The sequence below is a fragment of the Temnothorax americanus genome, unplaced genomic scaffold (assembly GCF_048541705.1).
Source record: "Temnothorax americanus isolate GAGA-0224 unplaced genomic scaffold, ASM4854170v1 Scaffold17, whole genome shotgun sequence".
NCBI classification, from domain to species: Eukaryota; Metazoa; Arthropoda; class Insecta; order Hymenoptera; family Formicidae; genus Temnothorax; species Temnothorax americanus.
In genome coordinates, this window is record NW_027509307.1 from 1,637,492 (window position 1) to 1,662,532 (window position 25,041).

Below are 25,041 nucleotides of genomic sequence, written 5' to 3' on the forward strand. Positions count from 1 at the left end.
CCCGAGAACGGCTCGATGGCTTTCCGGATTCAAACGTCGTGATAGTGTTCTTACTGGATTCCTATGGGAAAATTATCCTCCGTGTCGTTTCACCTCGATATTGCAAACCGCATGATATCTCCATAGCAAGGGATCGCCAGGACGATTTCGCCTATTTGCAATAACAGTTCGCCTTTCGCAGCATGAAAGCGCGATATGTTGTTGGTGTAGTGTGAGTATAGAAGTTGGAAAAGGGTCGGGGACGGGGGTTCCCGGGGAAAGCGGATTCAGTTTCGAAACGTGCTTCGCGCCCGGGATAACCTTTATTTTACGAAGGTCGTAGGAATGCAAATTAAAGCGACGTATATGCCGAGGGTTGAGCGAACCGATACTATGTAAGCCTCTACCGAAGCAACGGTCTCAAGCGAGATGGAACAAGCTGCGACACTAAACCTATCTTGATCAACAGAAATATTAAGTTTGCACTGTCTTTTTTTAACATTTCTGAAAAAAATTATTACATAAGTTTGTTCTGGAAATATGACGATTAAAAAAAAATGTTGCACGTTTAATCTTGAAAGTTCTGCATTAAAAGCGCGAGCATTACTTCTGTTTACGGTTTATCGCGCAGGCAAGCGCGACGCATCGTTAGTTATAATCGAATGACAATAGTAACTTGTTCTAAAAAAAAACACGATTTTTACACTAAAACTCTATTCAACGCGTGTCGGCAATCACAATTACCGTGTCGCAAAAAGCGTTCCAGTTACGAAGGCACCGTCGGGGTGCCATATTTTCCATCGAAACGGAAATAAGCTGATTAAAGCATATATTTTTGTTAGAGTACAATTTGCACGGTAACGGAGGAAATAAAGAATGCAAAAAGGGATGGTATACGCAGTCGTATGCTGGTAGAAGTAAAAACGAGGGTGGACGAAAGGCGGGCAAGGGAGAGGAGTAAATCCAACGTAGCGTGGCAGTACTGGCGCGCTAGGAAGTACATGGGCCGTGCGGTGGTCAACGTACCATAACATTATATCTATCCCATATACTGTATATCTACTATTTCTTTTAGACATGTGTGCCGAACCACCCTTCGCTAACGCTACCACCACAAAGTATTGTGTGTCTGAGTTAGCTCTATCTTATTTTTCTCTCTCTCTCTCTCTCTCTCTCTCTCTCTCTCTCTCTCTCTCTCTCTTGCAATAATCTCACGCGGAATCATTTTCTCGGAATCTTTTTGGTTTGGAAAAATGCTTTTTGGTTTGAAGAAAATGCTTTTTCTTCAAAAAACACCACAAAACAATTATATTACTTATTTTATATAAAGAGAATAATATTTGACGTTGACATTATTATGAACATTAATTAGCTCAGTTATGGAATTTTATTTATTTTATGATAATCGATATGCAATTAGTGGAAGCGTAGTCAATATTACGACTTCTATTTTCTATTTCACCACGAATCGGAAAGTTTATATGTAGAATTAGTTTATAAATGCATTTCTATTTATTCTTAGGACATTTCCTTATAAAAAAAGATTTCGTGCGATGAATAAATAAGGAGCTTTTACCGCCGCAAAGTAAAATATTTTTTCAGTAGACTTTGGGAGATTTAGTACACGAAAAACGAGACAAAGCACCGATTCCTGGAGAAGCGACAGGTTCGGCGCGGCGGAGATGCAGAACGGAGAACGCGAGAGCTTATCAAGAGCTTTAAGTTTGAAGCAGAAACGTTGGTATAGGAAAGCGCGGTCGCCAACTTAATCTTGTATTGTAAACTAGGCAGTATGCAAAGACAAGTTTTCTACCCTGTGTGCCGCTCTCTTACTAGATACTTGTTATTCCCTTGCAAGTACATTTTCTTCCTGTTATCTCACTCTTCTGCGAGAGTGAAAGGTATCAGGGACTAATCTGTCCTTGGAGAATTCTTAAATCACGAAACAAAAGTTCCGTTTTCGTATTCCTTCATCGATCACTCTCCTCTCTTGTCTCCTAATTAAATTACTTATGCAATCAATGAAGAATTGTTTTCCGTCCTCGGTTATCACGCATACAAAATCAAAGATCACGATAGAGTTTTAATTCGCGTTGCTCATAACTGATAAAAGGGCTGAAAAATGTTCTAAACATTATTAATACTATTTTCCGTTATAAATCTCAGTACAATTTTTTATTTAAATGTATCTGCATATAAATATTTTTTACTAAAATTTGTTATTTCCTCTCCAGATTAAATTAAGCAAAATTAACATTTTAATTAACTAGTCTAATTAGTTAAACTTGTAAACTTTTTATAGATAATTTTCCTAGATAATATATATAGAAGTTTTAGCGTTCCCAACAGTGTAATCCGCCGTTTACAATCCAGCGTTATCCGCACATGGCATTTTGAGCGTACCGTGGCATCTATCTCAGTGAAGGTTCATATCAGCCACGTGTTCGGATATGAATTATATCTCAAACTTTCAGCCGGTATGACACGCACGTAAAATGCATAACTCATATGCACACAGTGCGCCTATCGCGCTTTTAATCCCTGTTCGTCATCCAGCGCAATCTCGGGTAAAATAGACCATCTTGTAACTCACCTGTAGTACGTTAAGCGTACGCCTGTTGGATTTTTCCTGCTTATCGCCCAATAAATGTATACAACTTGAAAAAGGTAACTTACCTATACGGCGCGGCCGGCAATGGAAAAAGAAAGAAACGCTGGCCCAGTGGCTGCTCTGCCCGTGCTTTCATACATTTATTTATGAAGCGCTATGAATAAATGGATGGTAGACTTTCTCTCGCACTCGGTGTTTCAGAAGGCTGATATCGTGTTGTTACTACCGTAGACGTACCGAATATAATGGTTGTGTTCGGGGAGTATCTTGTCAAATCCATTACCTCGCCCTTTGACGTTCACTTTTTGCGACAGGTTTACGTACATTTGAAGGCGCGTATGCTAAGCTATAGGTGGCAAGGTAGAAATTAAAAAGAGCGCGTTTTCTCGCTTTTTTTCGCGTTTTTGGAAAAAGGAACGTATTTAAAATAACTTTGCGTCTTTAAGTCGTAATGATTCTAAAAACTTCCGAGTCCACGGAGTAATTGTCTGTAGAATACTCACAATCCTGAAGATGTGAAAAGTGTAGATAATGTATAAATATATACATTTTGTTACACATGAATTGTTTGGTATTCAAATAATTGTATGAGAATAGTCATAATATTTTAGTGCAACAGTTACAATTTTTCAGCGCAATCGTCTTCTGAAAAACGTTGACATATCTCTTTTCCATAACAAATTAAATGCCATGCGATTTAATTCAGTCGAAAGAAAAAAAGTTGAATAAGTTTTCCTTTGTGGTGAGGTCGTAGACATTAATAATGTCAGCAGAGAAAGGTGTAATTCCATTTATAAGCGATTTATTGAATAGACCAACCGGCGCAAAACGTAGCGACATAAGAGTGCGCACCGAAGTATTCTGGATGACAGGATCGACCGACGCTCGTCGAACGGGAATATTCCGCCGTCTCTTTTCCGGCTGGTCTCACCTGAAAACACAGCTTCGCTCCCTGCACGCTTTTAATTTGCATCGGAAAAGACGACGAGCTCAACGTTTAGACGAAAGAACGGGGACCGACGGAGCAAAGTCGAATCATGAAGAACGGTGCGCGCCCAGGGGGAAGCGCATGTAATTAACGAGTATTCTCAATAAGATGGGGGGTGGTCGAGCAGGGAGAAAAAGGGCGCGACTCGAGGAGCAGACTCGAGAGGGAAAAAGGGCTCAAAGCTTCGAACGCCTAGAGGTCGCGTTCACCTGATGTTAAATAAAATACATTTAAATTCCAGCGGCACGTTCTGACACGTGGGAGCTATTGACCTCCCTCTTTCGCTCGCCGTCATCTTCGTTCGTGCTCTCTTCCACCGCCGTGTTTTACCGTAACATGAAACAGCTCAATGCGCGCAGCTCGCATACGGAGACTTTACCCTCTGTCTCCGGATCTTCTTTATATTCTCAACCTATTTTTTGTCATGCGCGCGTATTTCGCGCTTCGCGCTTCTTTTCTCGGCGGTCCTAGGGATGATGCGATTATGAATGTGCCAGCAACGACTTGGAACTCATTGAATTCCGTCGCGGAAAATCCACCACGCTCGATGCTTGGTGACTGTTTGTTAAACAGTTTTATACTTGTAGTAAAATACGAATTTGCTGTGTGTTATGACTGTATTTTTCCGCACCTGTTACGGAAAAGTTACCTACTTATTCTTTCGGCGCAAGTTATATTTGTTCCATGAAAATGCAGTTGTGATGTTTCATGCAAACGCTGTTCCCGCACACGTTTCTGTTTCGTGTTCTCAATTTAAAAAGACCGTGTATGTATTATGTCGTAACATAATAAGTATTTCAATCTATTTGTTTATAAATTATATATAATCATTTTCTTCTAATAATAAATTTAATAATTTTAACATCACTCTTATTTATCTGGCATATATTATAAAGTATGGATAAAGTGAAAAAATAATTAACTGAATCAATGACGGGCGCGCACAAGAAATCGATATCAGCGTGCGATGGAAATCGATGAAGAGGACACATCCAGTTTAGCCAATCGGCATTGCATTCACGTAACACCTTCGGTAACACCATCATATTGCATCCACGTTTCCCTCTGTTCTCTTGGCCATTCTATTTTCTTTCGTTTCATTTTATTTATCTTCAGTCCTACCATACGCGACTCCATTTACGATGGACCACAGCGTCGACAGCGACGTCATCGTGTAGTCGTCCTCGCCGCCACCGCCGCGCCGTTCCATTCCGTTGCGTTTGGTTCTGCTCGTCGTACTTCTGTTCATCCCGCGTCGTCGCCCGGAAAATAGATATTATTATACCGGATGTGCCCCCTACGTCCTATGTGTAACTCCAATAAATATCGAACGAACGGCCCTGAGGCCATATCCAGGCAGGCGACCATCCTTTTATGTATGATGGCGAATGACGTATACGTATTTTAAGGATATAGTTTCACAAATGTGTGGTGCAACTTGACGTATATTACGAAAAATTGTAACATTTTTATAATAATTATAATCCATTTTCTACTATTTATTTTATTAATTATATTATAATAATAATTATACAAAACTCTTTGCTCCTTGTTATTTCTTACTATTTATTTTGTCATTTTATATTATTCAATTCTAATACAACTTTAATCTTGCCGTTTATTATACTTTAATGAATTAACTTTCTTACATAACATTAACATGTTATTTTTTTTTAGTATTTTTGAAATATTTTTACTTATTGTATCTTTATCAGTATAATTTTTTGTTAGTCTTCTAACCACAGAACTATTCATATTTTTTGAGAGAACAACAGCTTACTATTTTTTCTTGCCCCTTCAGATCTGTGTTATGCTTCGCCAGACAAATTGCTGGGAAAAATTGTGGCCGTGCACATAGCAACCGCGACTACTGCGCAGACAGAGAAAAGAAAAACACGCAAAATGATAAATTCCATAGAATAAAGATTTTTTTTATAATATTTGTTGTTTTCTAATAATAGGATTTGTTGGAAAATGCTAAAATTTAGAATGACAAATTGATATAGTTAGTTATCATCCAAAGAAATTAACATTACGTAATTGAAATAAGCAATTATAGATATAAGATTTGGATTGTGTGTATTAATAATAAACATATTTGCTAATATCACTTTTTAAAAGTTCATTTTTATTTAATATTTATTTAATGATACGTTTGTACAGTATATAATAAAAACATGTAATATAATTATATATTTTTATATAAAACTTAGAAGTTCTTGTAAAATTTTTATTAAAAATTAAAGATTAACGATTGAAATGTTATCTACAACTTTAAAGTTTGATCAAAGTCAATAAGCTTTTAAAATTAGTAAATCAAAGATCGTCAAGCGTATATATTTATATCTGCGGATAAATTTTACGAATCCTTAATGCTTAATTTAATAAAATGATAATATTAAAAATAAAATATTTAAAAGAATTTTATTAAGTTTTAAATTATAGCATACAAATTTGTAGTTTCAGCAAAGTTTAAATTTTATGTATCTTTTCTTAGTTTATTAGATATTTCAGAAGTAGTTTGAGAAGATTCAAGTTTAAGAAACTATCATAGAATGCAGCAAAAATTGTTTATGGGAAAACTATACAGAGATAGTTACATTATTTATAAAAATTTATTAAAATTAAATGTAATGGGATTAGTTTTTAGTGAAAGTTTATATATAGCTACTTTATAAACGTCAATTACGTGTCTTATGACGGGTAAAACGTTCTCTGCTGCTTTTCAGGTATTTCGTATTCATGAGGATCAACGTAGATTATATGTCACATGGACATCAACTTTAGCCTAATATACCTGTCTTCCAAAAAACGTAAACGAAACTATTCGGAAAGTTATTAAATTATTTTATTTCCGATTCCAAAGATTATTCAAAAAGTCAAATATATTTTGTTAAAAGGGTAAAATCATTTACATATTTAGAATATACATATTTATTGGAAAAGACAACAGACACCTTTAGACAACCATTTTCATATTCTATGCTTTTAAGTTGTCTTATACGAATCGACACCCCAGGCTTTCTCATCGAACTAAGTTTCATTGTTGGTGACGTATGCTTCCCCGTTTAGGGGACAAGTTTCAGAGATGGCTTCCTCGAGAGCCAACGGCACGAAACTCCCGCGGCGCAAAGTCTGGCTCCGAGTTAGATTAAGCCGTGGCCAGTAAGCCACCTTCAGAAATTGCTCGTTGCCCTTCGGATTTCATTAGCGTTTCGAGCGAATCTCATATTCCGCAAAGTGCTTTTCGGGAAATTTGCGGTTCCAGCTCTACGTCGCGAAAGAGAATAATAACTTTCTAATCTGCTGTATTCATAAAAAAAAAAAAAAAAAAAAAAAATAACATCAGGTATAACATTACATATCTGGCGTTACGTACTTCTTTACAAACTGATATAGTAGTGCTATTATGTAGGTACATAAAAATATTCTATATACTATGTTCAAAATTTGTATTGCGTTAGGATATTATAATATGCTGTTTATAGAACACATAATGGTGTACAATAATAATTAATTTAATTAGAATAACAAAAATATTTTCTGTTTAAAGATGAATAAAGATAAATAAAGGCAAAAATAGTGCTGAATTAAATATATAATTTCATACAAATTTCATAAAAAAATTGAACTAAATTCTGAAACAAATGCAGCATTAATATACCGTTATAGTTTCTTATTGTATAATCGGGAAATTGCTAGTTAAATGCGGATCAGTCCTCCGTACGTTTACCAAACGCCCGGTTGCTAATAGTATCTAGAACATTTGCACCGCCTATTGAATGTAAACACGCGAAGCGTCAAACAACTAAAGACCTTTGATGTTCAATTGCTAGCAGAGCATGAACGCCCTTGAACTATCCCCTTGAATCCCACATGAATTTCGCCCTTTAGAATTGGTAGAATGCGTTCCTAATAATGAAATTTCAACTTGTTCAGAATTTGTGTGATTCCGCAAAGCGATCGAGTAATTTCATGAAAAAAATATCTTTGTGTGTGTGTGTGTGCAATGTATATGTATATAAAACAAGAGATGTACATTAAAATGGATCGTGAAAATCAATTTTACTCGAAAACTTTATAAGAACATGCACGTATGAAGTAAATTATCAGTCATGTCACAACTACATAATAAAAGAAAAATAATCCTAATTATAAAATACATCGTCCTCCATCATTAATTTTACCTCCTAATTCTGAAATAAATTTGACTAAAAATACAATTATTGAGAGTTCAGAAATTATGGAATCAAAAATATATAATAAAATTAGCTGTGCTCTTCTTCCATCTCGACAATTCAGTTCAATTTGTAAAATGTCTATTATACGTAATTACTAATATGCTTTCTTTTAAAATTAACATAGGATGTGAATGTGAATGTATTTCGAATAAAACTTGTATGTTAAATCTATGTTTGGCAAAAATTTTTGAAGAAAGTGTTAAAAATTTATCTCAGTGTTTAATAATATAATATAATTATATATATAGAAAAGTTTAATATTTCTGTCTCTCAAATAATTATATTTAATGAAAATGTCGTTCATCATTTACTGATGAAAATTCTAAGATATCGTTGAATTTTTTAATTAACGGAAACGCAAAATATATAATAGAATTTATTTAATGTATGTACATACCGGCGCCCCGTATGGATACGACGGTTTATATCGAGTTAGTAATACCGTTTGCGCCCCGGTCTTGTCTTTTCGGCTCACGTGTAAGGATCACGGAAACGATACCAGGATTAACGTTGCGAATTGCATCGAAACTCGTTTACGATCACGTGGCCCTACCTCTTTCATTCTGCGGGGGATGAACATCCTGTTTCGTGGAAGACTGGATGGCCGGAGGGCTGCAGCGGCGGCGACAGCAGAGAATTACCGTTGTCGGTAAATGGATTAGCCGGACAGATATTACGAGCGCAGGGGCTCTTTGATGAGCGCCAGTTCGTTTATCGTTAATTTACAATGGTACCTACTCTCCCTCCCTTCTTCACCCTTCTCTACCCATTCTATGTGCTACCCTCTTTCCACCCACTTCCCATATCACCCCGCGATACCACCCCGACATACGAGTATCCACCCATTCCACTTAACCCCTCTGCTTCACCCTTTTCGCCGAATCCTGGCACGATCGAAAATCCCACCCCCTTCCGTCGGCTCGGCCACCAATTATTGCATTGGTAATCGATTGGATTATCAAAGTTTTGATAACGCATCGAGCTCTGCCGCCTCCGCGCCCCTGCGCGCGAGCGCTCTCAACACACCCTCCGCGTCCTATCCTCTCTCTCGTTACCATTTCACTGTGTTCCGTGCCATGGCAAATTATTTGCTCCGACGAAGCATGAATTCCAACCGTAATTACATTTCGCCTGATATTCAATTAGAACTACCGGTTCGTTCAGCGTGCCTATGAGGAAAAAGGGGAACAGAAGAGTGCGATTGAAGAAACTTTGTATATCGTGATACACTGACACCTTGGCTTATCCTTCCGTAAATAATACCAACCGGTACCTATGATATCTCTCAAGAAATAAATATGTGTAAGTTGTAAACTGTATATATATTTGAATCAAGCCAATGTAATAGTTGAGTCACGTATATGTACTGTTCACGTGGAGAAAGCCTAAAAAGACGTTTCTCAAAATTAACAAATAGATATTATTTCATTCTAGAGTTTCACGAAATTTTCACAATCGTACCATACCACTTTGCTTATACAAATTCTATTTGACTGTAACAAATGAACAAGTGCTCCAATTCTTTATGTTGTTTCGCGAATCTGTTGGTCATCGCCGAGAATAACGTAACTCGTGATTGCTGCAGCTACCGAACATTCGCCCGTTGCGCCGCCATTCTCGCGAGAAGTTAATCTCTTTCATTCACGATCGCAGCGTGTCGTGCGGGGCAACACGGCTATAAATCCTATATCCAGGACGACGGGCATCTGGTTCTCCGACCATTTTTCACCAGGCGCGCAGTATCGTACATATATATACACGTTCCTCGTGGACAGATTACTGTAGCTCTCATGGTAGTCACACGCCGGGGGCTCCCGAGGGAGTTTAATTTGCAGTAATGGGCGCATCCTCGCACGAGCAAAAGATTAAAAGCACCCACCGCTCGCAGCACCATCGCCGACTCGCTCCCATTCCCATTCTCGATCTCTCACCATCTTCCCGCCGACTCGCCGACCAAATGGCTGTTCGCCCCGCGCTCGTCAGAAAGGAACCAGTTCAGATACCATTTAGCGCTTTCCACGCTTTACGCCTCTGTACTTTTCCTCGCTGACTCGCGCGAAGACCAACGAGTCTCGCAGTCTCGTTGCTCGGCTGATTAAATGCGAAATTCCGCTCAGTTCTTTCGCGTTCGTCAATTCGGTCTGCTCCACAACCCGCTGGCGCCCTCGCGTTCCTCATCCTCGGCGTCCTCGTCTTCCGCTCTTCTTATTTCACCCGACGAACGAGTTGTTTCCACCTTCGCCCCCATCCCGCTGTCCCACATCGCGCGCACATCCCCCGTATAGCTACCCCTTTTCTTGGTCGTGTTCGGCGCCCATGAACGTACATAGCAGCAGACGTGGATATTGCCTGGCGTTACCGGGCTGAAAGGCGTGCGGATATTTGTTTAACGCTAATTGGAAAATGCTTCGACCTCCTTCCAGCATTCTCCGCTCCTTTTCTCTCACGTCTGGCTGTCGGGGCGCGTTAACGAGCCGGCTGAAAGTAGTCCACCGGTACACGAGTATAGCATGTACACGAATCGCCTTCTAAGGCTTTTCTTTTCTCCAGTGTCGCCTTGCTCGTGTTGGGCTCGTTTTCTTTTTTCTTTTCTTTTCTTTTTTCTTCGTTGCGTTTTCCCGGTCGTCGAGTCTGCCAGGATCCGTTGCTCTTCTTTTTTAGCTGAGATGCGTAGAAACATTGACGCGAAATACGTCTTTGCCTTGGTCTTCTAAACGATTCTCCGGCATTGCCATTGTAAAGACTTTTTTTCTGCTATGGTATTCGAAATAAACTGTAATTGAGCATTGTTCAACTGACAACTGACGAGAATTGGAAAAAGTAGCGAGTTTGTTTGAAAGTGTTTCCAGATAAATATTGAATATTTGAAGATGTTTCCTTGCGGGAAGATTCTGCGGTGAGATTGCGCGTGCAAGGTTCTTTTAAAGTAGGTATATCTAAATACGTTATTCTTACAATGTCATATTTCCATGTAAATTCAATATCAACTGTAGCTATTTTCTTTTTAATTAAAAATATGTGTCTCATAGACGAAATTTGTTAAAATATGATTAGGAAATGAAGAGATAGAGAAATATTATTTGCAAAATAATTTATTAATTAATTATAAACGCGTGTTTATTAAATTTAAATAAAAAAACAGTTATTTTTACGTAATAAATAATTAAAAATTAGTTTCTTGCTCTGTCTTTAGAAAGGAGTAAAAAAACTATTATGGTATACGTTAAAGGCAAATTATTCAACTGCTTTTTACTTTTTGTTCTGCATCAAGTTTGTTGACTGAATTGTAATCTACCTTTTCCAATCATCGGGCTGATATTCGCTGTGCAAAGATACCGTATTGCAGATTTCGTCTCAATGAAAAGATAGAAAAAGGGAAAAGAAAAACGGTTCTTTATATACCACGGGCTATGTTTCACGGAGTTCCGTCATGCCGCTGCAAAATGGTGCCCTCACTTCCTGCTTTTGACGTACGATGATTCATCGTTCCCATGCCATTTGTCTCAATGCAGGCTCATTTTCCGACATCTCAAGAGACGCCAATTCCAATTGCGAGGTGCATCGAGACCTCCTGAGGTTTACCTACCTGCAGTTAAATACGCGTGCGTTTTCTTCCTTCGCTCTTTTTACGGCTTTTTTACGTATTGTTTTACTTTTTCTCTCTCTTTTTTCCTCTTAATGTGGGTGCAATTATTTTTTTTACACATTGAATTTTGACTTTAGCAAGGGAACTCTTATTAACAATAATGTATACGCGATATTAAGATAATGTGTATATATGTATATACAATAATTTATATTATGTGGATAATTAATTAAAAATAATGATATAAATGGCAATAAGTCAAACTACACTGTAATTTGTATCTTTTAAATACTTCATTACAATTTTTTCCCATATTTATTAATATGAATTAATAAAAGGTTTCTGAGTTCTAATTATCACTTATAATGACGGCTGGCGACGATCTGTGAAGGTTCCACAATTACATGGCCAAAGCTTACAATGTAGAAGAAGGAATTTGAGGAAAGCATGATTCCGCCTTCTGCCTTTATACGAGAGGTACAACGCGAGACACGCACGCCGCCGAGGGGCGATGCCAATTTGTTGGCGCTTGTCCTCCGGCTGGCTTGACGTAGGCCCAGCCATGGGTGCGCACGAACAACGGGTCCATTTTATCAAATGATTTATTCAGGACATGATCATTAATGGAGGAACATTACTCTCTCGTCAAGAATCAATAGACGCTCGGTCGCGGCACACAGCAGGTCGGCAAATCGAGAGAGAGAGAGAGAGAGAGAGAGAGAGAGAGAGAGAGAGAGAGAGAGAGAGAGAGAGAGAGAGAGACGCGGATCGAAAACTAACGAGGAACAGAGTCGACATGACTGCGTGAGGGTATTTGTATGTTTGTACCGGTGAGAGAGCGAAGGAGAGAGTGTGCACGATGAATGATGAGGAAGAGAGACGGAGAGACCGCCATGCATTTTCACCAATTCCTCCACACATGTGCGTCTTGTTTCCCCTTTCCCACCGCTGCGCCACTCTTTCTGCCTACACTGCGCTGCGATCACGCTCCCAGGCTCCACTAAATCATGGAAACAAAACCGAAACAAACCAAAATAAATTGCACGGGTAATGTATTCAGGCTGCAAATGATTATTCCAGATCCGTCGGGTTCAGCCTGCCTGCGGCTTTCCGCAAACCGCCACGCCGCTTGCCATTCCCCGGTTGCAGGGCACCCCAACCACGTTGACGTATCCTGCGCCGCGCTACGCACTCTCTCACGTGTCCATTCCTGCGTTCAGAACTGTCCCTCCGACCTCCTATTTGATCTCGTCACCCGAAACATAATTAGCCTCACGTCAACCCGTTTGGGAATTCGTTATCGCGAAAATATAATACTTTTGCACCTGAAATTGACATACGTTACTCCCTTTTCGTGGAATAGAATGTTTACTGTTTTTCAGGAGTTCTAACAGAGAGCACCATTTCTTTTATGTTTACCGATAACGAGTGAAAATATTATTCCGTTATAGATACGTACGCTGAAGCGATAACCGACTTTAAATTTATTAAAGACGATGAAACGAAAGATTTAACATTTTATATAGATACCTCGTTAACTTTATATACAGAATGCATTACGTTGTCATCTTGAAGCAATACAAATTTCATTCGATAAATAATATTTGTAAAAAAATAACCGCGATTTATGTACAACTAATGAAAACTAAACTAAGATTTTTTAAATTTATTTTACTTTCTTGATTCTACATTTTACAAATCACGTATGTTTGTGTCTCATTCCGTCGAGTAGTGAGCCGCAATCGAATTCTGACAAGCGTCACATTAGATACAATTCGCGTTTCCGTTTTACGCGTCCTTGTGCGCTCGATTCGCCAAGCAGTGTCGCACATTCAGCGGCGCGCGTACCGCCTGGCAAAAGCAAGTGACAGCCGGTTTGCCGCAGCGACAAGATTAAGGAGTAGGGTATTTACCTCGACAAGGTGACAGCTTTGAGTACGAAGTCGAAGTAAGGGGTTGGGCGTTGCGTGAAGATTTATGATTGTTACTGCTGCAGGCAGTGGTGGGTGGTGGAATGTAATAGGCAGACCGGTGCTTCCCTGGGGGCCCAGAGGCGACACAGAGTCCGGCGGACAAGGGTTGGTTTGGTGCCTGCGAAGGTTGCCGTAACACGGGTCTAATAGCTCGTTTGATCGGGACACCCCGCTTCATGGTGCGGGTCCAGGGCTTGCTTTATCGCGTCTCATCTCTCTTTTCGTTCCGCCCTTACTCGTCGCGCTCGTTCGCTACGAGAAGCATCATCTAACGGTGCACTGATGAGACAGGCTTTACGGCTTCTGGAGATATTGTACTTGAATTCAAGGAGTTCTCCAAGCCTTTTGTTGAAGAGTACGTTGATGCAAATTAGACATCTTGTCTCACCGTTTTCTTACCGATATTGATACAGAAAATATATTGATGCAGAGATGCACGTATTTTTATTCATCAAAGGGTAAAAATGATATAAAAGTATTAGTATAAATAATTACAATAAGTAATATTATAATACATTAATCAAAAAAACTGTTATTTAAATAAATAAAATATTTTAAATTTAAAATTTCTTTAACATTATATGTAATGTCTCTAAATAAATCAAAAAAAGTTTATTTTATGTATGCTAAAAACAATCATTTTCCAATTAATTATCTCTAAATTTACTATAAAACATTCTTAAATCTTTATTTTCAAGAGAACGTAAAGCGTAAAAATATAACAATTATAAAATATATTTAGACATATATCCGTATTAATCTATTTGAGAATATATAAATGAATAAACGTTGTCTACAGTTTGAGAGATTCATTTTATATAATTACATTAACAATATTAAGCCAAAATGGTGGATTACTCTTGAATTTATATAATAATTTACTACCGACCTCACCAATTTAATATTTAATAAGTACCTAAATCAGATATCATATAAATCGCTTTTCACTCAAGTCATAATCCTGTTTGCGTGTTGTTTGTATCTCAATACAGAAATTAACGCAAATATAGCAGTAATTTTGAAATCCAAAAAATACTTAGAAAACATTAATAATGCATACTTATGTATACATATAACATCAGCTTTCTTTTATTTTTCTATTAATTATTCAACACAAACAAGAAAAAACTACAATCAATTCCGGTACGTTACATCGAAAGTAATATTTATATTACCGTGACAAAGACTAAGCTATCCTCATTAGGCAAGGTCAAATTGAAAAGTATTTCTTTCTTTCCCCAAAGCAATTTATTAATTTGAAACGAACAATTGTTGAAATGGAGTAACACCTAATAATGTAAGCTCAAAATAAACGAGTGGCTAATGGTAACCCTCATCGCGCCGTTGAACAGGAAAAAGAAAGATCAGACGTCGGCAGCCGTCGCGCCGGGAAGAAGCACAGCTAGGAGTCAAGACAGGAATGGGGCAAACCAACGGAAGGGAGAGAGAGGAGATGAGCTGCGATGGTTGAGGCATAGGAAATAAGAGGATGGTCCTTAAAAGTTCGGGAAGAGCCGCTCTCTACTGGCAGCAGCCAGAACGAGAGTTGTTATCTAATTTTACTCTCAACGCTTCTTCGATTTATTCGCCAACTTTTCGACGCATTACAATATGCTACTATAACAGAGCTCGGATCGTCTGCCGCTGCGTCGTTCTCTCTTTTCCGCTTTCGGTATTCCCTTCCTGTCTACATTCTCCTTCCCTCCTACAGCCGCTTGCGTTTCCCGTAACAGCATATACATATCAGACAATATGCATATATTGCATATACACGTATCTATATTTTTATGTCTACACAATCTTGCCAAATACTTTCTCGCGATCAGTTACTTCCTCAAATCTTTTACGTATGGTTTCTTTATAGATACTACTGCCGTAATCACGTACAAACAATTTGACTATGATTATTCTTTGTATGTTTATCACAATTATGTTAACTCTTTAATGTTTCTAAATAATCATGAGATACAAACTAATATTAAACTTATTTTTTAAAATCAATTTATATCATTTGGAATAGTCTGTAAAATTGCCAATAATTCAATCACGCATTTTTTGTAATTAATATAACAACAAATAGTAGTAATTATTTAATAAATGTATTTTTTTGATTGCTAAGTTAAATTTAATAATTAAATAATATCTTTCTAATCAAATAATCTGTTATTATTGATTTATTACCAAATATAAGTCAGACTAAAAAAAATATATTTTTTATTGCGCACAAGTATCAAATATAACAATATTAAGCCTCTGAATTCAAGCATCATGTTTCATATATCGATTCCCAATTATTTTGAGACAAAGAGAACGCGTTTGTATTTGTTAGTGGTAATCGGCACACACATATACTACCTGAGTTCATTGATCAAAGGATCATTTGTGTGGATCTTTCGTGGTTACCTTTAGAGGACGCGTTCGTAAACTATTTTAATTACAGCTCTGTTGCTATTCTATTCTCTTGCAAGTTGATCCGCCAGTTGCTCCATACTGTTGTTTTTACCGATCTACCAGTTAGATAATTTCGCGAAAATCCCACACGCAATACAAGATAAATGTGTCATGAAATAAAATTGATTGTAAATAATGCGGTTATATATGTCCGGATAACATAAATAAATACTGTTAAATTTTATATAGAAGCTTTAAAAGTAATAAATCAGAAATAAAATTGCGCACACACGATGATCGTATCTCCCGTATTTCAATTTAACATTAAAATCTGGAAAACACGTACATTGGTGTTTGGATTAAATTACTCTCTGTCACGTTTCAACATTTTAACAGAAGTTTATGAAGCGAGATCTTAAAAAGGATTTAGATTTTATGTCTTTAAATGCTTTTAGCGGCATTGTTTTTGAGTAATATCGATCGGTATATTAATACGAGACGCCAGTTTCAAAACTAACAAAAAAGTTTGAAAGGTACAGTCCTCGTAACAATAAAGTATGTTTCATATCTGTGTGATGTCGACAACTAATTACAATTTTCCAATTTGAATGGACTGCAAACGTTCGGATCGTTGGAAGAATTAATTCATCATGTCATGTTGGACAATACACAATACATACTATTTTTTATTTTAATAATAAAATGTAATATTACAAATTTGAAACAACTTGTATCATATATATCACGTGTGCGTTTACAAAGACAATTTATACTTCACATTTTATCACAGATAAATATATGTCTTCATAATTAAAAATAGAGCTTGCTTTTTATAGCAATTAATTGCTTTATTGTTTTAAAGATTTCCGACATGGAATTGCATTTTTGTGTAATTGCAATTACAATATGCAATTTTCTTCATACAGCCAATCCAGCGCAGACATATCTCGCAATATTGCGCACTGATATTCCAGTTAGACAGCCGAAACTCTTTGTCGCGTAAAAGTTCGAGTCGTTTCGGCTACAAAATTGTTTTAAATTGGATCAGCCCGATCAGAGAATGCCCATTAATGTAGGTATATTGAACCGACGCGGCCGCGAGCGACGAGAACGTTCGCGCGCGCAGCGCTTGAATACCCCCGGCGCGGGCGAGCGCAAGGGCGCGCCGAAATTTTCGGGAAAATTACAACGCGAATTCTTCCACACTCCATGGTTACACGCGTAACGTTCATCGAGTTCACTCCAGCGCGGAGGGCTGTTACACTTGATCAAAGCCGACGTGTACAGTTACGTACATTCGATCCCTCGTCCCCGCGCGTATCCCGCCCCGGCGTCTCTGTCATCGTATAGGTGCGCTTCAGTCGCGCTATTTGCATATTACTGGCGTGCGGCGTGCCGGCAACAGGCCATCGAAATACCGTCCCTCTCTCCATCGGGCGCCCCACCCTCTTTGTCTCTCTGTCGTTCTCTGCAAAGGGAGAAACGCCGTTCCCGGTATCCCCTCTGACAAAAATTTCAATATGGCACGCCGCGAACCGTACCGCGCGGCTTCGACGTGCGTTATTTTCGAATTCTATCGAATGAAATCGCGGAATTGCACGGTACAAAATACGTTCGAAATATAACCGGGGGTAGTAATGTAACAGTCACGGCGATTGTGACGGGAGAGGCAAGCACACAATGCTGTTATGCCGATGTGGAAGCAAGGAATTGACAGGTTTACTTTGATTAGAACTGGTGTTTGATACGGCTCGTATTCGTTTCTATTCGTATGTAATTTATACGTTCCTTTCTAGATTGCTTGAAGCAACTTTACTTCAACGAAGCCGTACAGTAGTTACAACTATATATGATCAGACATTCATCTACTTCTTATGCTTTATCTTTCTACATTATTATTTCTATTACATTAATTGTCCAATACTATTTTTATATTCGATAATGTCTACCACAATAACAAAAATAGTAATTAATTTCTGTACATTTCTGTATTATAGATGCGCCAGTTGAGTGTTTAATAGCGATCATTGCAAAACATTTCAATTTTTATTTGAACGCTTTATCGCGTGACCATATTATTAAACAGGTATTATTAACTAAAACAACAAAAGTACATTATCGACATGGATGAACATAAATTATGTTAATTAATGCCCGTACAGCCGTGCAATATATTTTTAATCGCGATAACGTAAATAATCGTTCTCAGAATAAGTTCGTTCACGTCAAATTATTAGATCGTATATATACCATTGCTATTAGAAACTCGATTGATGAGACGTTGTAGGGCTTCATAAAAACATTTTTCCAAGCTTCTTCCATTGGAAACGGCCTGAACGCGGATTGCGGTTCGATTGATACCCTCGCGTTGCAGCGCTCGGTCGCGATGTCTTCGAGTGGAGTTTTTGTTCACGTCGTCGCGGCAAAGCCCGAGAAACGTGCATTGGTACAGTACGCGCGTACGTTTTACGCGACCAATTGAATTTTCGCCGAGAGCCAGACACGGCTGCGCACACAGCACGGGTAAACGAACGGCGAAGTTATATACGGTAAAATTAAAAAGCGCGCACGTGCGCGCGTGACTCAACGGCTGTGTGAGGCGACGTCGTTGCGTGGGTCGGTGTGTGTGTGTGTGGGTGGGTGTGGGTGCGGGACATACACGCAGTGGTAAATCACCACTGACTACTTAGCTCGGCTGTTTCACGAGTTACCGTGTTCCGCACCGATTTAAAACTTTAACTATCTTTATAATCACATATTGCGAAGTTGATCCGTGTCCTTTTTCTCTGTCCTTCCCCCCTTCCCTGCCCGTCGCCCGCTTCCATCCTCCTCCTCTTACTTACGGCCCGAGCAGAACTCAGCTTAGGTCGCTGACGAGCCTTGTCCAACTCGCTGTCGTCCACGCCGCAGGCTGCCGAGGAGAAAGGAGACGAGGGTGAACGTGGCAAAGTTCCGAAGTTAAAAATTGTTTAAATTGTCGGTTAACTGTTAGCCGCCGGGGCTAATGAAACGTGGAGCCCCGGCTATCAACCCTCGCTGCAGCCAGCCTGAACTACCCCGGCCTCCTCTGCCTCGCTCTCTCGCTTTCTCTCTCTCCCTCCCCCCCTCTCTCTCTCTCTCGCCCTTCTTTTCTGTTGCTCACGACGTACCTTTGACCTCGTCAGACGATACGACCGCACGAACACTACGAGGAACTCTGCAATCACCTTTCGTCCCTCGGTGCTCCCGACCGACGATACCGTCAACCTTTCTGCTTACATTGTACCTGACGCTACCAAATCTGCAAATTAAACAAAGTCGAGAAAATTGTAAATTTTTAACGTTAACAGTGGATTTCAAAGTTACTTGTTTAATATGATACTGGATATCACAGAATTAAAAGAGCACACATTATAGTGAAACTATTTAATAATTTATAGAGAATATGTGTGCTCTCTTATCTCTCTCTCTCTCTCTCTCTCTCTCTCTCTCTCTCTCTCTCTCTCTCTCTCTCTCTCTCTCTCTCTCTCTCTCTGATATATTAATATCATTACATTTCATTTATGTGATAATTGACTAAGAAAAATTAAGAAATGGATAAATATAAGTTGATAAGAATAAGTACAGGGATGAGAGTTATGCGGAAAGAAACTCTCCAGAAATTCTGAAACAAATGAACGAATAGAATCAACCTGACAGTCGCACAGGAAAGGTGTATGAAGATGAAAACCAGTAAAGCCACAGAGCATATGCATGCTACTTTAGATTTTATCGCTTTTCTCGACTTTGTTTTTTGTGCCACTTTTGTTATAACAATCAGAAAAGCTTGTCCAATTATATGTTGTTTTATACATATTGCAAAAACTATTATGCAGTACGCGTTACGTAATTACAATCTGTAAGGAACGATTTATTACTTTGGCATCCACAAAGCTCATTTTACACGACGGGATTGTCGACAAAGCTCTTAGTTTGAAACTTATTAGAAAACTTATAATCAAAGAACTTGTAGAAAGTTCGGAATTTATCCTGTTCCGCGAGATACAATGAGATGACTCGTCACTCGCTCGTTTGCATTCATATCGCTTGTATATTGCGCTTTTGCAGTACTTCAAATGCAGCTTCGTTGGATAGATTCACGCCTGAGCGTAGACGCGTCAGCACCTTCGATGTTGAAAGCACATATTTGACGAACGAGTGATATGCAACCGCCAGATAAATCAAATTTACGGTAAATCTGAAAGGACTACGGCAAAGCCGTCCCGGTTGCAAGACGAAAGAAATAGGGAAATACATATATAAGTACATACATACATACAGTGAGAGAGAGAGAGAGAGGGGGGGGAGGGAGAGGGAATGGGGGGGCTTTTCAACGAGGCGCTCTTGGAAATCGAGTCACGGATATCGCGTTGAGGCAACCGGATATTCAGAGCTTCTCCGGGTATCCTGGGCGATCCGGTATCCACGAATAATCCTACCACGCTTCCGATCTTCGTAGAACGTTAAATGCCATTGTAGACAAAGAACGGATGAAATAAAGAGAAATGGAGAAAGAAACACGAACAACGAGAGTTGCCTCGTGTCATCAAGTGTCATCGAATAAAAAGAAATAAGTTAATCGTTATATTAAAGCAGATCGAGTAAAGTATGCGATACAAGTCTGTAAATTCTTTGGTCCGCAACGAGTAAATAATAGCTTGATTTCCTGTTTAACAAGACAGAGAAGTAGCTCCGTCGTTTAAAAAAAATATAAAAGAATTTTAAACTCTCGATATAATTACTAACTACACTTCACTATAAAAGTTTGAAAGTTTGAAATACAAACTTTTCGGAACCTTTTTCATCGATAGCGAACACCGATGAAATGTATTGAAAGTTGAATACATTGATGATTTTTTACCTTCATTATTTCTTTCCGTTCAATTATCTCACGTTACAAAATAACGTAAAAATGAAATTTTTAAATATTTTATTTACGTCCGACGTGAAATAAAAGTTTGAATAGAGATAAAAGTAAATAAATAATTTTGCGGTTACCCACCAAAAATTAATACGTGTGGCACGCGTTAAAAAACTTAATTTATTACATTATCTGTATTTAATTTGAATAGTACGAAATACGATAATATATGATAACACGATAACGTAATCTTTGCAAACGAAGGAAATTGTGTTAACATAATTTTTTTTTATATTATGCGATTGTTGAATATCATTAATTCAAGCTAGAAAACATGTAATATGTAGCACATGTTTTCGTTTTCTCCCCTATTATAAATCATGGGTAAACCCTACAGTTTTTTTTACCCTCTCTCCGAGAGGAAAAGCAAAAAATATATCATAAAACATGAGCCTAAAATTAACCAATTTCTTAATTACCCGTTTCGTTTTTTAAACTTCAACACTTCTCTCACTCCTTTCTATCTGCATTCAATCTGTTCTCCATTAATTATTTTACATTAGCGTGTAATTATTTTAAATTGTGCAATATAATTACATTCTATTCTATAAATTTAATATGAAAGATCGTGCTCTAATTGTTGTATTAAAATTAGAATATTATGTTGTACACTAGTACACTCTCTGTAATTTTGCATACTGACGAGCAGAAAAATTATAAAAAAAGGCATAATCAAAATTCTTCAATATTAAATAAAGTTTTGCTAAATTTCTGTTTTCTTCTCTCTTCATGCCATACATATGTTCGTGCATTTCTATAATCTGTCCTCGCTGCTCTTACCGTTCTAGAAATCATCGTCATCATTTTGTCATAAGTCTCCTCGTATTTTTCTCGCATCATCGATATATCGTTAGTGTCGAATAGAACTTCCGACGGGGCGAGGGTGTGTAAGGGGTAATATTGTCACGGATATTACTTGTGCAATGGAAACACGGCGTCTGTGTCGGTGGTCACGATCGTTGGAGTGTTTAGTCTAGTGTCTCCCGCTGTTGTGACAATCCATCCGCGCGCAAGCACAAAGACATGCGCGCAAGTTAACGCGTACAAATAACGTACGACCGCACTTCTCTAACCGCACAGATAGAACGCACACGTACCATAGGGAACGTACGACATAGAAGAGGGTTTAGGGAGCCGTGGGCTGGGACATCGGTGAGAGTCAGAGGAGAGAGGTATACAGCAGGAGACTACGTACATGCTCGGGATTACGGCGATCAATGCGGTAAGCCTTGTTTGTTTTGCGCTGGACCCATCTACGCCCACGCGTCCATATATACACACACACATATACGTACACATACACGCACACAAATAGAGGCACGTACGCACAACGGCGCCGCATCGTTCTGAAATCAGTCCTCTCTGTGGATTTCATTCATCGTCCATAGTCTCGAATTACTTCGGGTCCGCGAGGTATCCGCAAATTGAAAGGTTCGCCGATGTTTTCTTTTTCCCCGCGTGTAACCGCTGTCATCGGCTTTCCCGAAGTATCCCGGAGAACGTGTTGCTACTGTTGCTCGAAACTCCCAACGATGGTAACGCATTTTAATCGCATTTTAGTTGCAGACTGTGTTGACCGCGACACACCATAATCCGTTAAAATACCATTTCTCATGGAAAAGCGAATAGTGCATAAAAATTAATATTACAATAAAATATGCGTTATATTTAAAATATATGGTTAAATATTTCGTTGAGCTTTTACAATCACAACTCTAATTTTTTTTATTTACGAGTGGTAATTAAACCGCATGAAACTGGACATTTGATTTGCACGTGTACTTGACACTTCTTTAAATACATACATATTATATACGTTATATTTTCTACGTGAACACTTATGCCGTTACGCAATTGCAATTGCTCAAGTAGAATATAAACATTTCATTGTCCAGGAACATTTTCACAGGCACATGATGCAAATGAATTGTGGCACTTACCGTGACAAATTATTTATATCTTCTCGCAAGTATCGCGGATGCGATTATCACAGCTCAGATCCGACAGAAACTTCTCGGAGATACGTCGCATCGGGTTATTATTACTTAGGTCGCACGGTAGTATCATTAAAAATGCTTACCCGCCCTGGTGCCACTCTACTCTCGCGAGTGCTGGCATGCTGGCATGCATTACCGCCACACTTTTTCACCGGTTTCGCTACTCTCCCCTTCCGTCCCTTCGTCCGGGTACAACCATCTACTCTACCTCTATATACACCCACACTCCAGGCATCGCCGTTGCGCGTTTAAGCGACCAACAGCCGCGGATCGAGATATCGGATAAAGATTAGGCGCAAGTGCCAACGCCGGTAACCTGAGCGTGGAAAGAGGACGAAAAAGTAGACGGAAGGATAGTGGTGCCTTGCCTGGTTTTTTTTCACCTTTCGCCCCGCGTAGGAAGACTTCGAATTAACTCTCGTGGCTTTTTCGCAAGAGTAATAGGGCCGCTGTAGACGAGATGAAAAACAGAGACAGAATTGAAGAACGAGCAGTGAGAGAATGTGCGGTATAAGGGCCATGCCGCGGGCTGCGGTAAGCGTACGGGATAGGGTACGAGTGGATATACCTTCATAAATACTTCAGGGCCAGGCATCGGAAATTTTGCAGTCCGGTTATGATCGTCCTCAAGGACAGTGAGAGGGTGTTTTCGCGGATGAAAAGAGGGTTGTGAATATCTGTCTATAGGTGGTTTGATATATAAATCGCGCTATTCTCGAAAATAATTTACGCGCGAGTCGCGCGACAGACGATACATTTTTCTTTATGTATATATGGCAGACAATTGATGTGTAATTTGGTCACATTTACTTAACAATCTATAGTATATTAAAATCAGTAATGAATATATTATACGTAAGAATTTAAATAATATTAATAAACGTCCACGTTTCGTCAATGTAGACGGTTGATAGACATTTGGAGAAGCAATGCGTGTGTATATGTGCATGAAATAGACATAGATTATTCAAACGAAGCAGGGGAAAGCTATTGAAATAAGTAGGGTCGAGTGGTTGTGACGGTGGCGTGGGATGATGGCGACCCTCTCTCTCTCTCTCTCTTACTCTTTCCTCTCCTCCCTTCCGGCTCATTGGTCGCCCTCATGATTTAACCTCGCGTTCTGTTTTCCAAACGACAAAGCGAAGCGAAACGAAAGGTCTGGCGAGAAGAAACGCTACTTCATTTTTCCAGATACCTGCACTCGAGTAAAGCCATCTTTCGACACGGTTGGCGCAAACGCAAATACAGCTGCGCGGCACAGCGATGTTAACTCATACATGTCGTGCATATTCATCATGTATAAAATGATGCCATCCAGGAATACTAATCAACGGGGAATGAAATGGTGTGCAGGGTATATAAGGATTTACGTGGTTGTAGCAAATAGCAGTTTTCTAACAAAACCTTTAGTTAGCAAAATATAGCTTTACTTGTTTGACTCTTGTTCGCAATAAATACATTATCCATATTAAAGTAAACTAAAAGTTATACAAGAGCTGTTTAAATGTTATAAATAATATTTCTATTATTCGTTGTCTTAGAGTTTCTTGCAATGTTATAATACCGTTGTGTAACTTCGAAATATTTAAAAGAATAGCGAAATTTCTTTCCAGTGTCTGATTATTTATTTAATTTCTATAAACACATTTTTTTAATTCTCTATAATACACAATTATACAGTTATATCGTGGTAAGATTAAGAACGCGTTTTACGAGATGTGAAATACTGATTGTAAGATGAGTATCATTCTATTGACCATCCTAAAATACTGCTACATACACGCTATCTATATCTACGAATTATGCTGATCAAACTATCCAATCTTATGTCTACGTGAACGTTTCTGCATGTCATAAATTGAAGCACTTGTAGCGTGGAGTTTGTCCAATGCTTGGTTCGTTTCCAAGCTCTTACGGTTCTCGCGTTCTCCAGAGATATGCGAGAACAGACGTCATACATGTGAATAACATACAGACGTACCTGTACGGATATATTGTAATGCACCAGAATGCAGAACAAGTGTATGAGATTTCGTTTACATACACAATATTTATGTGGTTGATAAGATTAACAAATATATATAAATTAATTTTTCTAAGAGGGGCACACAGTATTCTCTTATTCGAGAGTATCCTAAGCGTGCTAATGTGTCTATAAAATATATATCTAAAAATTATTTATTTGCTAATCTAAGAAACATGTACGTATATATTATATATATTATATATTGATTTTTGTAGTAAAATATAAAAAATATCCTTAATTATATATATGAAAACGCAATACAGCTGTAATGTAATAAATAATTGAGTTTTATCTAAATATGCGCACGCAT

At 38.5% G+C, this 25,041-nt stretch overlaps 2 protein-coding genes across 12 annotated transcripts in view; one reads left to right on the top strand and one right to left on the bottom strand.

The window, feature by feature from the left end:
• The window catches only part of LOC143895895 (nucleolysin TIAR), a 529,366-nt gene that overhangs the window by 151,519 nt on the left and 352,806 nt on the right, over nucleotides 1-25,041 (top strand). The gene's annotated exons all lie outside the window — the stretch shown is intronic.
• The window catches only part of LOC143895897 (uncharacterized), a 250,285-nt gene that overhangs the window by 108,280 nt on the left and 116,964 nt on the right, over nucleotides 1-25,041 (bottom strand). For 2 of the 5 annotated variants that reach the window (XM_077403359.1, XM_077403363.1), the window contains exons 1-2: nucleotides 22,034-23,051; nucleotides 18,919-19,049 (exon numbers count right to left, since the gene is read on the bottom strand). The exons of 1 other annotated variant lie outside the window; for it this stretch is intronic. In XM_077403359.1, coding sequence (XP_077259485.1) covers nucleotides 18,919-19,049; nucleotides 22,034-22,083 — 181 coding nt within the window. In that variant the 5' untranslated portion in view covers nucleotides 22,084-23,051. Of the gene's footprint in view, nucleotides 1-15,604; nucleotides 18,681-18,918; nucleotides 19,050-22,033; nucleotides 23,052-25,041 lie in introns of those variants that run through there. 2 more of the 5 variants (XM_077403362.1, XR_013256491.1) reach the window with 2 other exon arrangements.